General features: G+C 44.4%; 1 protein-coding gene across 1 annotated transcript in view; it reads right to left on the minus strand.

The window, feature by feature from the left end:
• KIF3B (kinesin family member 3B) overlaps positions 1-15,754 on the minus strand; it is a 41,472-nt gene that overhangs the window by 11,149 nt on the left and 14,569 nt on the right. Inside the window, exons 2-5 of the mRNA XM_027069829.2 lie at positions 5,771-7,239; positions 2,659-2,760; positions 2,322-2,444; positions 2,085-2,203 (exon numbers count right to left, since the gene is read on the minus strand). Of these exons, the coding sequence (XP_026925630.1) occupies positions 2,085-2,203; positions 2,322-2,444; positions 2,659-2,760; positions 5,771-7,174 (1,748 nt within the window). The 5' untranslated portion in view covers positions 7,175-7,239. The remainder of the gene's footprint in view (positions 1-2,084; positions 2,204-2,321; positions 2,445-2,658; positions 2,761-5,770; positions 7,240-15,754) is intronic.

A 15,754-nucleotide genomic window follows, 5' to 3' on the forward strand; every position in this document is an offset into this window, starting at 1 on the left:
GCGACAAAAGAAAACACAGATAGATTGGACTACCTCATGATGAGTCTTTTGTGCCGCAAACAAAATACCGTAAAGAAAATGAAAAGGCAACCCACAGAATGGGCGAAAATACCTGCAAACCACGTATCTGATAAGGGACTTTTGCCAGAATATATAAAGAACTCTTGTAGCTCAATAATAAAAAGACCCAATAAATAACCCAATTTTAACATGGGTGAAGGATTTGAACAGGCTTTTCTCCAAAGAAGATATGCAAATGGCTAGACAGCACATGAAAAGATGTTCTACATGGTTAGTCATTACAGAAATGCAAATTAAAATCACAGAGAGATACTACTTCACACCCATTAGGATGGCTACACTCAGAAAGACAGACAGTAACAAGTGTCAACAAGGATGTGGAGAAATTGGTGGTAGAAATATAAAACGATGCAGCCATTCAAAACAGTCTGGCAGTTCCTCCAACAGTTAAACACAGAGTTACTGTACGACATAAACAATTCCACTCCTAGGTAAATATCCCAGAGAGATGAAAACATGTCCATACAAAAACTTGTCCATGAATGTTCACAGCAGCAGTATCCATAATAGCCAAAGAAGGGAAAGAGCCCAAATGTCCATCAGCTGATAAATGAAATGTGTGTATATTCATACTATCCATTACCATTCAGCCATAAAAAAGAAGGAAGTCCTGACATGTTACATTCAAGGATGATCCTTGAAAACATGTTAAGTGAAAGAAACCAGTCACAAAAGGCCACATATTATAGGATTCCATTCATATGAAATGTCCAGAATAGACAAATTTATAAGATAGTAGATGCGTAGGTACTTAGGGCTAGGGTGGGGGAGGCAGGTAATAAGGAATGACTGCTGATACAGGGTTTCCTTGGGGAGAAAGGGGGACACAAAAATGTTCTGAAATCAGATTGTGATGATGGTTTTACAATCCTGTAGACTTATATACCTTTTTTTTTTTTTTTTTAAGTAGGCTTCGCGTCCAGCACAGAGCCCAACATGGGGCTTGAACTCACAACCCTGAGTCCAATATCTGAGCTAAGATCGAGAGTCAGATGCTTAACCAACTGATCCACCCAGGCACCCCGACTTGTATACTTTAAAAAACATTTTTTTTTTAATGTTTATTTATTTTTGAGAGAGAGACAGACAGAATGCAAGTGGGGGAGGGGTAGAGAGAGGGAGACACAGAATCTGAAGCAGGCTCCAGGCTCTGAGCTGTCAGCACAGAGCCTGACACAGGTCTCGAACTCACAAATGGTAAGCTCATGACCTGAGCCAAAGTCAGATGCTTAACCGACTGAGCCACCCAGGTGCCCCCGGACTTGTATACTTTAAATAGGTGAACTGTATGGTATGTAAATTACATCTCAATAAAGCATTTTTAAAAATAGCATTGTGGGGGCACCTGGGTGGCTCAGTCGGTTAAGCGTCTGACTCTCTCTTTCGGTTCAGGTCATGATCTCATGGTTTTGTGAGTTTGAGCCCCATGGTGGGTTCTGTGCTGACAGTGCAGAGCCTGCTTGGGATTCTCTCTCTCCCTCTCTCTTGCCCCTGCCCCTCTCATGCTGTCACTGTTTCTCTCAAAATAAATAAATAAATACCTTTTTTAAAAATTTAAAATAGCATTGTGATCATATATGTAAGTATGCAGGAGTGAGATAACATGAGGTTAACATTACATGAGGTTTTAGAATATTTCGATGAAAAGATAAATGAAAAAAGGTTATTTATCGATGAATCTGGGTGGTGGGTATTCATTATACCATTCAGAAAATTCTAGTTAATAAAAGATCCCTTCTTGTCAACAGAGGCTGGAGCCTTTAAAAGCTTCAAGAAGTAGGGTGGAAGGAAACCTGGAGATCATCTGGTGAAGTCATTCACTTAACAGATGGGATTCAGAGACAGAAAGTGACTTTCTCAAGAATAAACAGAAAACAGACAAGGTGGCAGGAGATGATCTAGAGAGAAGTAGGCAGGGGCCCCGTCCTCAGAGACATGTTTCGTACTGAACAAGCAACCACCCGGCAAATGGCTGGGGGTGCCACGAAAGGCCCAGAACTTACTTGAGTTTCAGCTCCCTGGTGAGCTCATTCTGAGTCTGCTCCAGCTCCTGACGCTCCTTGATGTGCTCTTCTTGGAGGTCATGGATCTCTGCCTTCACCGCCTGAAGCTTGGAGAACAGCTGGAAGCGAGGCGAGAGGCCGGTGAGGAGGGCTGCCCTCCAGACAACAGAGTTCTTCCCTACCCGCTCCCCACCGCCAAGTCTCAAGACACCTCTGCCCGGCCTCGTTCCTTTATACCTTCTTGAGTTTTTTGGTCTTGATGTCCACCTCTTGCTGCAAAGAGCTGTATGTCTCTTTAAGTTCCAAGGTCTCCTCATCTCGACTTTCCATCTGTTGCTGGATTTCTCTTTCTCGACGTTTCTGAGCAACATCACAAAATTCATCAGCTTGCCTAGAGACAATGTCTGTACAAGAACACAGGGCTGGGGGGCTCCAGATCAGAGTCTCCCGCTAGGAAGGGGCTAAGCACCTCGTTTCCACCCCTTCTGAAGAATCTAATACAAGAGACATTTTCTCTGTAGCGTTAATGCACCGTATCCCACCCCCTTCTCCTCAAAAAGGAATGAAAAGTCACCTGCTCTGCGATTTCCTGCCGTTTCTGCTCCAGGATTTTCTGCTGTTCATTTGTGTGATCTACTATATTTTTCCCTCCAACAAGCAGCTTACTCTCCATGGCCTGAGTGAGAGAAAAAGTAGAATCCATCTCGTGACTGATCTCCCTCAGAACATATCTCCTCCTGGGGAAGCCTGTAAAACATAACGAGCTCAGGACTGAGCCAAAGGGGTGAACTCTGGGGGAACACAGACTGTGCTCGGCAGTGTCCTTACTATCACCGCTGTGGAGCTTTACCTTAGAAATACTGAAGATGTAGCTTCCCCAGGCATACAGGAATTTCAGCTTTCTTTGAAAAAAAAAATTTTTTTTTTTTTTTTTTTTTTTTTGGCTTGTATGGACCAAGCATTGACCCTACCTAAAACATATTGAGTACCTCCTACGTGCTAGGTACTGGGGATGCAACTGAATACAAATCACAAGGCTAAAGAGTTCACTGAGGGCCGCGGACAAGTAAGCAGGCTCTTACCCTATGGAGTCAGACGCCATCATGAGGAAAACACAATAATAATGGAAGAGGCACATGGGAGGGAGAGAATTCAGGCTTTTGGAGGGAGTCAAGAAAAGCTTCCTGTCTCAAGAGCGCTGAGGTAAAAATAGGAATTAGCTAAGAAAACAAAAATGTTATGTGTGTGAGAGGGAGTACTGATACGTGAAGTTGGCAAAGCAACTACGGGTCAGTTCAAAAACCTCAAAGACTAAACTTGATCCTGCAAAGCACACAAATCATACTGACTGTTCTTTAAGCATAACGTTACACAGTCAGATTTGTGTTTTAGAAACATTCTTCCCCTACCACAGGAAGGGTGACTGGAAAAGGACAGACCTGGTGGAGGGAGACCAGAACAGGAGGCTGTTTCGAGGATCCAGGCCTGGGCTAGGGCAGCAGTGGTGGGAGAGAACAAAGAGGATGATGGGTCCAAGAGAGCTGATGGCACAGGACTCAGAGGCCTTGGGACTGGCTGGGCCTTAAGGGAGAACGAGGGACAGCCAGCAGGGACAACTCCTAGGGCTCTGGCTTGACTGAGAAAAGGTAGGCAGGAATAGGCTCTGGGTGGCCGTGGGCATCTCTGGAAATGTCCAGTAGGCAGAGACATTAGGCTTGGATGTTAGACAGCTCTGGGCTGGCTATACAGATAGGACACCCTGAGCATTTAGATGGTACCTGAAGCCATGGGAATGATTTGCTCCTGAAAAGCATGGAATCCACAAACTCCACAACCTTGTTTTAAAGAAACTTATGAACATTAATGACAGCCATCTTTCAGTGAGCCCTTGAGCCTGTTTGGAAGTGACTGGACTGGATTATCAACCATCCCCTTGCCACACACACACACACACACACACACACACACACACACACACTCCTTCCAGCTCTAAAGTACTTTTGTCCTATGATTTTACAGCATCTAGAGATCTCAAGAGACAGAAGTAATACCATTCTGCCATAAACAAAATGTGACCTTGAGGTTATATGGAGTCTTGCCACACTTGGCCTCTGAGAGTCGCCCAAATAACCCAAGTTGCTTAGAGCGTCTAGGTGTTCCTGGGCTTGGTTAATAGATGTGATCCTAAAACCCAGCATGCAAACCAAACACGGGCACACCCTGTTAACACTTCAAGTGCAGGAGTGAAGAGGCATGAAGTGGCATTTGTAGTGAAGGAACCCACAGGACAAGGTGACCTTCTATTTGTGTTGTATGGGACTCCATGTTCATATGAGGTCTTGGAAGCTCTAGAAAAGACCCCTGCTTCTGAAGTAAAACAGAACCCAGCTCTGTGAAATGGCTACTGTGAAGCCACAGATAAAGCATGGCTTCATATAGCGATGGGGAAAGGAGAAGAGAGGAAGAGGTCACTGTCATTTTTAAATTAATAAACAAGGATACATTTGAGAGTTGAAACCAGATTTTGCGTGAATTCACTAAGAAAGAACCCAACACCTCAGAGCAGTTCTGGCTTGTGGTCAGGCAATGGTCGTCAGATTGCCAGGGTTAGCTCTGTCCCCTCCTCTGCCATTAAAGCCCCGTGGCAGCCCAGAGTCCAGCCCATTGGCACCAGAAAGAAAATGCACAGGAGTCCCCGCGTTCTAGAATGCTACTTGGCCAGTGACTCACAGAGGTTGGAGGTTGAGGGAAGGGGCTGACTACAAGGGCATAAGGAACTGTTCTGTATCTTGTGTCACAAGGTCACTGCATATTAAAGCCACAATGAGATACCATTTTATATACACCAGACATACAAAAATTAAAAGTCGGAGAGTCACAAGTGCCGGTAAGGATGAGGCACAACCAAAGCTCATAATGTGCTGGCAGAAGCTTCAATTCACATGGCCACCTCCGAGAACAATTTGTGATTATCTAGTAAAATTAGGACTGCACATACCCAAGGACCTAATGGCGCCAGATAAGAAATTCTTGCTCATCCACGTTCTCCTGGAGCCAAGTACAAAAACATTTGTGGCAAAAAATGGAAACAACCCACTATCAGGAGAATGGAATACCACATGATTCTCAGAGCGGTAATAATGAATGAATCACAGCTCCAGGCATCAATATGGACAAATCTCATTACGTAAGGTTGAGCAAGTAAAAGCAAATTGCAGCCGTGAGATTCCATTTATATAAAGGTAAAAAATTATGTGAAACCGAAACTATTTTTTTAGACATATATACATAAATGGGAAAACTGTAAAGAAAAGTAAGGAAATAATAAACACCAAACCTAAGACAATGCTTACCTCTGGGGGAGGGGGACACGAAGAACTCGTAAAGATGCAGGTTATGTTCTATTTCTCACACTGCAGGGCGGGGAGGGGGGCATGGGCGTCGGTTTTATTGCTGGTTTCTATACCCTGCACATATATAAAAATTATTCTTCCTACGCATTCAATATTTCGTGTTTTAAATTTGAAGAAATTGTTTTTATTTCAGTTCCACAAATCCTTACTGGACACCGGACACCGGAAGCTGTTGGGAACGTAAAACTGAAAGGGACATCATCCCTCATCTCATTTTTTTGGCGAAAACAGAACACACTGAAAGAGGAAAGGGCCTCAGGGAGGGTCCGGTACCTTGATTTTGGCGCCCAGCATCTCAGCCGCATCCTTCTCCCGTCGCAGGTCCTCCATTTTTTTCTCCTTCTCCTTCAGCAGCCTCATCTTCTCCTCTGCAACCAAGCTGTGGTCCTCTACAATGGCCCGCTTCTCAATCTCCAGTTTTTCTTGCTGTTCCCGCCAGTAATCATCCTTATCATCCCCTTCCTCCTCACCCTCTTCTCCCTCCTCCTCCTCCTCTTCCCCACCCCCACCACTGCCACCACCTTCCCTCCGCTTCTCTCGCCTCTTCCTTCTGCCAATGGACCGTTTTTCCAGCTGGGCCTTGAGCCGAGCAATCTCTTCCTGGAATTCTCGAAGGAGGGCATCTTTAGGGTCCTCGTTGACCCTTGGCTTGTTCTTAATGTTTTTGGCACGGTTGGCGTATCTCAGAGTGGTCAGAGTCTCTTCTACGTTGTACGAGGCAGGTCCCACGTTGGCCACCATTACAGTTTTAGCATTGCCACCAAGAGAATCTTGGAGGAGCCTGGTAAGCTTTGAGTCCCGATACGGAATGTGAGTGCTCTTGCCGTCTACCAGGGCAGAGATGACATTACCTAAGGCTGAAAGGGACAGGTTGATCTTGGTCGCTTCCTTCAATCTTTCTCCTTGTGCACCAGTCTTGGCTTGCCGTTCGCTGCCAGCAAGATCCACAAGGTTCAATTTCCCTACACGGATATGGTTTTCTCCATCAAGGCCCACTTCACTGCATTCAATGGTGATGACAAAAATTGCATGAGAGCGTGAACTGTGCTCGTTCATGTTGGTAGCACCGACAGAGCGGTTCTGGTTCCCCACATTCATCACGTGCTCTATTTCCTTCACGCTCTTGGTGACGAAGGAAGACAGGTCTTTCACATACACTCCAGTGTCAGGCCTCTCTTTGAGCTCAAGCCTTTTGGTCTGATCCTTTGAGAGCAGATCTCGGATCTCCTCCTGATAGATCTCCAGGTAAGAAGCCCGGACCAGGTACTGTTGATTCTGAGATCGAGAGATATGGGTGAAGATATGATCAAAGGAGTTAGGGATGACCCCTCTTTTCTCAGGGTCACCACGGACTCCTTCCATCGTGTACGTTTTCCCAGTCCCGGTTTGTCCATAGGCAAAAATCGTCCCATTGAAACCCTGCAGGACAGAGTCCACGAGTGGTCGGAACGTCTCATCATAGAGTTCAAACTGCTTGGCATTCCAGTCATAGACTGCATCGAAGGTGAAGGTCTTGGGCATTTCGTGGGCCACTCCTTTGGGGTTCTTCACTGATACCTGCCCCAGCTTCACGTCCACATCCACCACCTTATCATATGAAGCCGCCTTTTCCTTGCCATTCATGGGCCGACAGCGAACCACCACCCTGACGGACTCTGAGCTTTTTAGCTTTGACATGATGAACTCTGGCTGGGTCAACCCCTGAGGGCTATGAATCCAAAATGTCTCAGGAGGCTAAGGTCCTAGAAAAAAAAGCAAAAGTAAGTAAGGACAGTACAGTTGTCACCAGGGGCTGCTCAACAGCACCTGACACACCCACATCACCTTTGTCTTACCAAGCTTCTGATGGCTACATTAAATGACTTGAAGGGGTGCCTGGGTGGCTCAGTAGGCTCAGGTCATGATCTCACGGTTCGTGGGTCCGAGCCCCATGTCAGGCTCTGTGCCGATAGCTCAGAGCCTGGAAACTGCATCAGATTTTGTGTCTCCCTCTCTCTCTGTCTCTCTCTGCCCCTCTCCCACTCATGCTCTGTCTCTCTCTTTCTCAAGAATAAACAAACATTAAAAAAAATTTTTTTAGGGGCGCCTGGGTGGCTCAGTCGGTTGAGCGTCCAACTTCGGCTCAAGTCATGATCTCGTGGTCTGTGAGTTCAAGCCCCGCATTGGGCTCTGTGCTGACAGCGCAGAGCCTGGAGCCTGCTTCAGATTCTGTCTCCCTCATTCTCTGTCCCTCCCCTACTCATACTATGTTTCTCTCTCTCTGTCAAAAATAAACATTAAAAAGATTTTTTTTTATTTTTTTGATGACTTGAATGCACACTGTAGTTCTTCACCAGGTCTTAACGAGCTGCAGCGGTAAAGGAAAAACTTTAGTCCACCAGTAGTGTGCACAAGCTCGTCCTCCCTCCACCTGGCACTTTATCTCAGACTACAGGTTGTGGCAGCTCAAAACCTTTTCAAAGCCTGGATGATCTTCCATCCTGAAGAACTACTATGGCATCTACAGAGAGCAATTTGGAACCATCTAGCAGTACCTTCTGATGTAGCACTTGTATTTCTAAGAATTTATCCCACAGATACAAGGATATTCATTGTGGCATCATTTGTGGTAGCGGCAGACTACAGCTACAGACTGCCTGGACCGCCCATCAAGAAGGGGCTGATTAAATAAATTAAACATATATAATAGTATATACAGGGGAATCCTATGCAGTTACTGAGAAGAATGTGCTAATCTAAATGTAACCCTATACTAAGATGTGCTGCTAACTGAAAACAGGAGATGGGAAACAGTGTGTACAGAATGGTTAACACTGTGTAAGCATGGGGATACGTGGATGCATGTTTATGTTTGATAGGCAAAACAATATTATTAGAAGTATGCACATAAAAGCGGTGACCACAACAACAAAGTGGTAACAGTGGCAGCCTCAGCAGGGGGACTGTGGGCCTAGAGGACTCTCAGGTCAAGAGAGAGAAAAAACTTCACTGTGCACTTGTTTGTGCTGTTTGAATTTCCCATCTCGTGCCCATAATTCTCTTCCACCCTAAAATCATAAACTATGGCTTGTGCAAAATGTATTCAAACAGAGAAAGCACTTATTCAATCAACAAACTTAATACAATCTGAATGCAAATAAGAAAATAGGTGTTAAGGATGTTTTTTAGGGGCGCCTGGGTGGCTTGGTCAGTTAAGCATCCGACTTCGGCTCGGGTCATGATCTCGCGGTCCGTGAGTTCGAGCCCCGCGTCGGGCTCTGTGCTGACCGCTCAGAACCTGCAGCCTGTTTCAGATTCTGTGTCTCCCTCTCTCTCTGCCCCTCCCCTGTTCATGCTCTGTTTCTCTCTGTCTCAAAAATAAATAAACGTTTAAAAAAAAAAAAAAAAGAATGTTTTTTAAGTAACTTCATCTGGTGGTGCCAGAAAACTCGGGGAACAAGAGAAAGGATGATTAAGCGGGTCCTCTGGGAAGGGGAAGAGAGCAAACAGATGAGAGTAAAGAGGTATGTATGAGGACCTCAAATTCCCAAAAACCTTGGTGTGGGTTTTTGGGGTTTTTTTAATAGGTAATTCTCATGCTTCTTGATTCAAATCGCTCTTCAGTGACAGGTCCCTTCGCCTCACGTGTTCTCTAGCCACCCAAGTCCCTGCCCACACAGCAAGTATTATTAGCTTTTTAATCTTCCTGAGCCAGTTTATGCATAGCAAGCAAATATGTTTAATACATACTTACCCTCCCCCCCCTTTTCTAAGTTTCTTTATTCAAGCAAATCTCCACACCCAACGTGGGGCCTGAAGATCAAGAGTCACGCGCTCCTCCAACCGAGCCGGCCAGGCGCCCACTTGCCCCCTTCCTTTTTAACACAAGCGTAGAAGGTTATACACAGGAACAACAGTGTCCAGCACCTTGCCTTCCTCAATAACAACATAACTTGGAGTCTGTTCGCTCAGTAGACACAGAGTTGCCTTATTCCTTATGACAGCAGCAAAATATCCCACCGTACGGCAGCTTAAGTTCTAGTATTAAGGTGTTTCTGGTATTATTGTGAAAAAACTGGAACCACATCCTTGCATGTGTGAGCAAGTATAGCTCTAAGTTAAATTTCTAGGTGTGCACCTGCCGGCTCACAGGATATATGCATTTGTAATATTAATAGACACTTAGAACAGTGATAACAATTTCTTTTTAGTTGTGAGGATGACCTATTCCCTGCCAACAAAGGAGTGGCAGAATGTGAAGCAGTGACGGGCCATTCTAGGCAAATGTGCTGCAGGTTAATAGAGAGTCAACGTGTTCCCCCACTAAGCTTTTATAAAAGATTCTTCTGCTGCTAAGCACACGGAAACACGAAAATTTACTTTTCATACTTCTCTAGTTGTTAGATGTAATAAAATAATGTCTAGAATGAAGAACCAGAAAACCTCTTACCCTCTCTGAACCCATTTTCTGTAAAATTGGTAAAAGAGGGATAATGCTCCTTCCTGGTGGATGATCGTGACACTAGGCAGTACTTACAAAGGTGGAAGCACTTTATGAACTAACATAAAGCGGAATTAAAATTAATACAGATTCATCCAAAACCTTTGTCAAACGATCATTCCAGAGATGACTAGTGAGCCCTAACTTTTATTCTCTTGTTCAGTTTTATAGTTATCACCCTGAAAAAAATCAGATTAAACTGAGATCCAAATACTTAATCCATGTTCAATTAGAAGTGACGCTCCAGCCATTTAAAGAAAAGCATGTAGACAGCCCCTCGTTCATCACTTTCTATACGCTATTACAATTTTGTCTGATGATAAGAAAGAACTAGACGTTAGAATGGCCGGTCTGTTCTCCCTTTCTTTTCCAGGGCAATGGCCCCCATGCTACCACTGCAGCTGATCCTTTGCCTGTGTCTACCTCCATGTCAGCAGAGACCTGCAAAAGTCAGGGGCCAAGCTCAAACCCCAAGCCCCTGAACCTCCCATGGGGAGGCCTCTGCTGCAGCACATGGGATGGTTTAGACAAGATCCCATAGACTTGGAGTAAGAAACGTAAGGGAGGGAGGCTGGCCGGTTCAGTGGGCGGAGCATGTGGCTCTTGATCTCGGGGTCATGAGTTTGAGCCCCATGTTGGGTGGAGAGTACTTAAATAAATAAAACTTAAAAAAAAAAAAAAGGAAAGAAAGAAAAGGGATGGCTGGGGGGCTCAGTCGGTTAAGCGTCCGACTTCGGCCCAAGTCACGATTTCACAGTTCATGGGTTCGGCCCCACATCGGGCTCTGTGCTGACAGCTCGGAGCCTGGAGCCTGCTTTGGATTCTGTGTCTCCCTCTCTCTCTGCCCCTCCCCTGCTCATGCTCTGCCTCTCTCTCTCTCTCACTCTCTCTCTCTCTCTCTCTCTCAAAAATAAATATTTAAAAAAATTTTAAATAAAATAAAATAAAAAATTTTTAAAGGAAACATAAGGGGGGTAAGAGGAGAATGGGTCAGAGGAGAGACCAATTTTTCTGCATTACAGAAGAGGCGGAGCTGTCCAGCTTTTACCTATCAAAACAAGGTGGCCCTGAGCCTGTTTAAAAAAATGAAAAGGTCCACCGCAGGGTGACCGTATATTTTTTGCGCTCTTCCAAACGATAAAAACAAAGGAACGATAATGACCTACAATCATGCTTAAAATGTTTCAAAAAGAAGGAATTCCCAAAGCCCGAGTCCTCTTAATTAAATCTCAACTCAGAACACAGAATAATATCATTTCTTTGCTGAGCTCGCTGAGCTCGACTGAACGAGTCACGTATTGTTGCCATACTGTTTCAGGAAGATGGGCTAATTTAATTTCCTGCCACCAGGGCTTAAAAACTTGCTCTGGGTCCTCCTCAGAGGAGAGGGTTTTCTTGGAAGGATGCCCTGACGCTCTTTCTTTGCTTTATTACCTTCCTTACTCTTCTTCTAGCCAGTCTAATTGCAGTGATAAATCTTTAAAGGAACTCAGCATTGCCAGGAAAGAAGCAACCACAGGTCAGCAGCTCGTCACCTTCATCCTGAATAGCTTTTCTGTTAGAACTGATCATTCCGATGTTAACAACCACCATCTGAATGGCCACTACCCACGAAAAGCTGAGTTTCTTCCTAACTTCACCACTTTTGTCCCCTGAGGAAGTCAGTTACGCATTTCTCATGGCGGTCAGACGCTTCCAGATCATTCTCCAGCTCTTATACTTGGGTGAATGCACCCTCATCTTTGCTGGTTGTCACGGATTCTCACCTCAAATTCTAAAAGTAAGTGTGGGTTGGATTCTCACTAAACATTGGCTTCCTATAGAGATTCTAGGACAGAGGTCTCAAACTGGTTACATCCTTCTACCTGAAGCATTTTATTTGGTCCATTTTATTTGTTTAAATAAAAAAAAAAGCCTCAGCAATTCCACTTCTATTTATGTGTATGTCCTAGTGAAAAACCTTTGAATGTGTACACAAGGAAACATGGACAAGGATGCTTCCTGCAGCATGTTAAAATAGAAAAGCTGGAAACAACCTAAACCAGGGGAATTGAAAAATAGCATATGGTGTAATCATATCATACACACTATACTATTCAGTAGGAAAAAGGAATACACTAGAGCAGGGGTTAGCAAGCTCTAGCCCAGGGGCCAAATCCGGCCCACATCCCGTTTTTGTAAATAAAATTTTATTGGAACATAGCCATACCTCCTCTGTTTACACATTACCTATGGCTGCATTAGCTATAAAATATCAGAGTTGAGTAGCTGTAACAGAGACAGTCTGGCTCAGAAAACCTAAAATATTTACTGCCTGAACTTTTACAGAAAAGTCTGCCAAGCCTGAATTAGACTTATATATGTTTACATGGATAAATAAACGGGCTGAGTGAAAAAGCAAGTACAGAGTGATAATTATGATTAAAAATTTATAAAACAACAAAAAATTTATAAAATAATATGGTGCTCATAGAGCTGCATTTGTAAGTATTAAAAAATGGGATGGAAAGATATACAACAATTTATGATAGCAGCTGCCCAAACTGGGCAGGGTGAGAGGTGGAGAATGGGATTAAAACTGGGAAGGATATTTTGGAGCGTCTGGGTGGCTCAGTCAATTGAGCGTCCGACTCTTGATTTCTGCTCAGGTCATGATCCCAGGGTCGTGGGGTCAGCCCCACAGAGGGCTCTGCTTGGAGCATGGAGCCTGCTTGGGATTCTCTTTCTCTCTCTCTCTGTCTCTGTCTCTGTCTCTCTCTCCCCTTCTGCCCCTTTCTCCTGCTCATGCGCTCATTCTCTCTAAAATTGAAAAAAAATTTTAAATAATGGAAAGGATATTTCAATTTTATCTGTAATATTTTATCATTCCTCTTAAAAAAATAGAACAGGGTGGGGTGCCTGGCTGGCTCAGTTGGTGGAGCATGCGACTCTTGATCTAAGGGTGATGAGTTCAAGCCCCACATTGGGAGGTGAGTTTACTTCAAACAAAAAACAAAATAAAACAAACAAACAAAAACCCCAGGGAAATGAGGCTTGAAGAAAATAAAAGAAAATGTTAACTGCTGTCAATCCTGATTGTTTCCCATATTATTCTCTGAATATGTAAAAATTTGTTTTCTCAAAAAAAACAAAACAAAACAAAAAACCCCACCAATTTCACATTAAAAAACAAACCAGGTTTGGGGCACCTGAATGGCTCAGTCAGTTAAGCATGCAACTCCTGACTTCAGCTTAGGTCACGATCTCATGGTTGTGAGATCGGGCCTGTGTCGGGCTCTGCACTGATGGTGTAGGGCCTGCTTGGGATTCTCTCCCTCTCTCTCTGCCCCTCCCTCCCCTACCCCACCCTCCCACTCATGTGCACACTTGCACATACATGCTCACACTCTCTCTCTCTCTCAAAGTAAATAAATAAACTTAAGTTTCTTTAATAATAAAAAATAAAAATAAATAAATAAATAAAACAGGTTTTCTGCTTCTATCTGACAGCCCCTAGCCCATGACCCAAATGGTAGCAATGGGAACTGAGAAAACACCTGCCACTTTGGAGAGCCCAGCCTCTCCAATCTGCCCCAACCCTGCTCTCTACAGTCACACCCAGCATGCTTTGCCCATTTGTATTTCCTGCCTAGCTCCTATAGGCATCTCTGTCTATAACCAAATTCACGTATACATGATCTGATTAAGAAAGGCCTGGGGGCACCTGGGTGGCTCTGTTGGTTGGGCGTCCGACTTCAGCTCAGGTCATGATCTCACAGTTTGTGAGTTCGAGCCCCACGTCGGGCTCTGTGCTAACAGCTCAGAGCCTGGAGCCTGCTTCGGATTCTGTGTCTCCCTCTCTCTCTGCCCCTCCCCCATTCATGCTCTGTCTCTCTCTGTCCCAAACATAAATAAACATTAAAAAAAAAAACCTTTAAAAAAAAAAAGGCCTGCCATGCAAGTCTTTTTTTTTTTTAAGAGGAGGTTTTCTTTAGACCTTTATCTTTTTAAATTGTTTTTAAATGTTTAATTTTGAAAGAGAGAGAGACAGAATGTGAGTGGGGGAGTGGCAAAGAGAGAAGGAGACACAGAATCCGAAGAAGGTTCCAGGCTCTGAGCTGTCATCACAGAGACCGACGCAGGGCTCGAACACACAGACTGCGAGATCATAACCTAAGCCAAAGCCGGATGCTTAACTGACTGAGCCACCAGGTGCCCCTAAACCTTTCTTTTTTTTTTTTAATGTTCTTATTCATTTTTGAGAGAGAGAGAGAGAGTGCCCGAGCAGGGTAGCGGAAGAAAGAGAGGGAGACAGAGGATCTGAAGTGGGCTCTGTGCTGAGAATGGAGAGCCCCATGCAGGGCTCGAACTCACGAACCGAGAGATCATGACCTGAGCCGAAGTCAGATGCTTAACCAACTGAGCCACCCAGGCTCCCCTAATCTATCTTTTTAAATGACACTTACCAAGAGTCTGTAATGGTATGGAAAATGCTTATCACAAATGAAAAAGCAGTTTACAAAACTGAACCCATGCAATCACAATTATATAAAAATAAGTCCCATCAAAACATCAATAGTGATCTATTCTTTAGTGAGCATGTGGTATCTTCAAAGTGGAAAAAAATAAAGGTCTGACAATTTACCAGAAACAGCCCTGCAAGGCGGAGCAATCTGCAGGTGCACAGAGTGCATGCTAATGCATCTTTAATCAATGCATTCCAATGCAGTGTCCTCTAAGATCGGACCTGCCAACCGCCCTGGCCTGGAGTTCAAGGACTCAGAGGATCTGAAAGGCAGCTGAAGCCACAGATCACGTGGGCCATCTGAGAAACACTGCAACTCTCGGGCAAGAAGATAAAGCAGCTCCCTATTAACCAGGCTTAAGCCAACTCCCTGTGCAAGTTTCTCTCAGGGGAAGTGGCTGTTTTCTACTCTGTATCTACCTCATCACCATCAACACTACTCTCACAACCAGCGCTGTTTTGAAGTATCAGAGAGCAAGCCCAATTCTGGGTCTCCCATTAATGGGAGTTACACAATTTTTGAAACAAGATTATTCATCTCTTGTTGAAAAATAACATCACTGAGGAACTTTTAAAAGGACATTGGGGGGTGCCTGGGTGACTCAGTCAGTTAAGCATCAAACTCTTGATTTTGGCTCAGGTCATGATCTCACAGTTTGTGACATTGAGCCCTGAGTCAGGCTCTCCGCTGATAGCACAGAGCCTGTTTGGGATTCATTCTCTCCCACTTTCTCTCTGCCCCTCCCCTGTGCTCACATGCATGTGCAAGTTCTCTTTCTCCCCCTCTAAAAAAAAAAAAAATGTTTAAACATGTTTAAAAATGTTTAAAAGTACATTGGATTTGGGGCACCTGGGTGGCTCAGTCGGTTGAAAGCCAGACTTCAGCTCAGGTCATGATCTCGCAGTTCACGAGTTTGAGCCTCATGTCAGGCTCTGTGCTGTCAGCTCAGAGCCTGGAGCCTGCTTTGGACTCTATGTCTCCCTCTCTCTCTGCCCCTCCCTAGCTCACGCTCTGTCTGTCTGTCTCTCTCTCTCTCAAAAATTAAAAAAAAAAAAAAAAACTTTAAAAAAAAATAACATTGGATTTGTGTTGAGGGAACAGTTCTATATTTGCTTATATGTGCATAAAATATATTTTAAGGGATGTTCATGAGCCAGATAACAACACTGGCTGCCTATAAGGAAAGAGCTATACGGCGTGGGGTAAGAGCAGGAGGGAGACTTTGCATGTATACCCTTTAGACCTCTTGGGTTTTCACTAGTGGGAATATAC

The sequence above is a fragment of the Acinonyx jubatus genome, chromosome A3 (genome assembly GCF_027475565.1).
Source record: "Acinonyx jubatus isolate Ajub_Pintada_27869175 chromosome A3, VMU_Ajub_asm_v1.0, whole genome shotgun sequence".
In the NCBI taxonomy this organism is placed as follows: Eukaryota; Metazoa; Chordata; class Mammalia; order Carnivora; family Felidae; genus Acinonyx; species Acinonyx jubatus.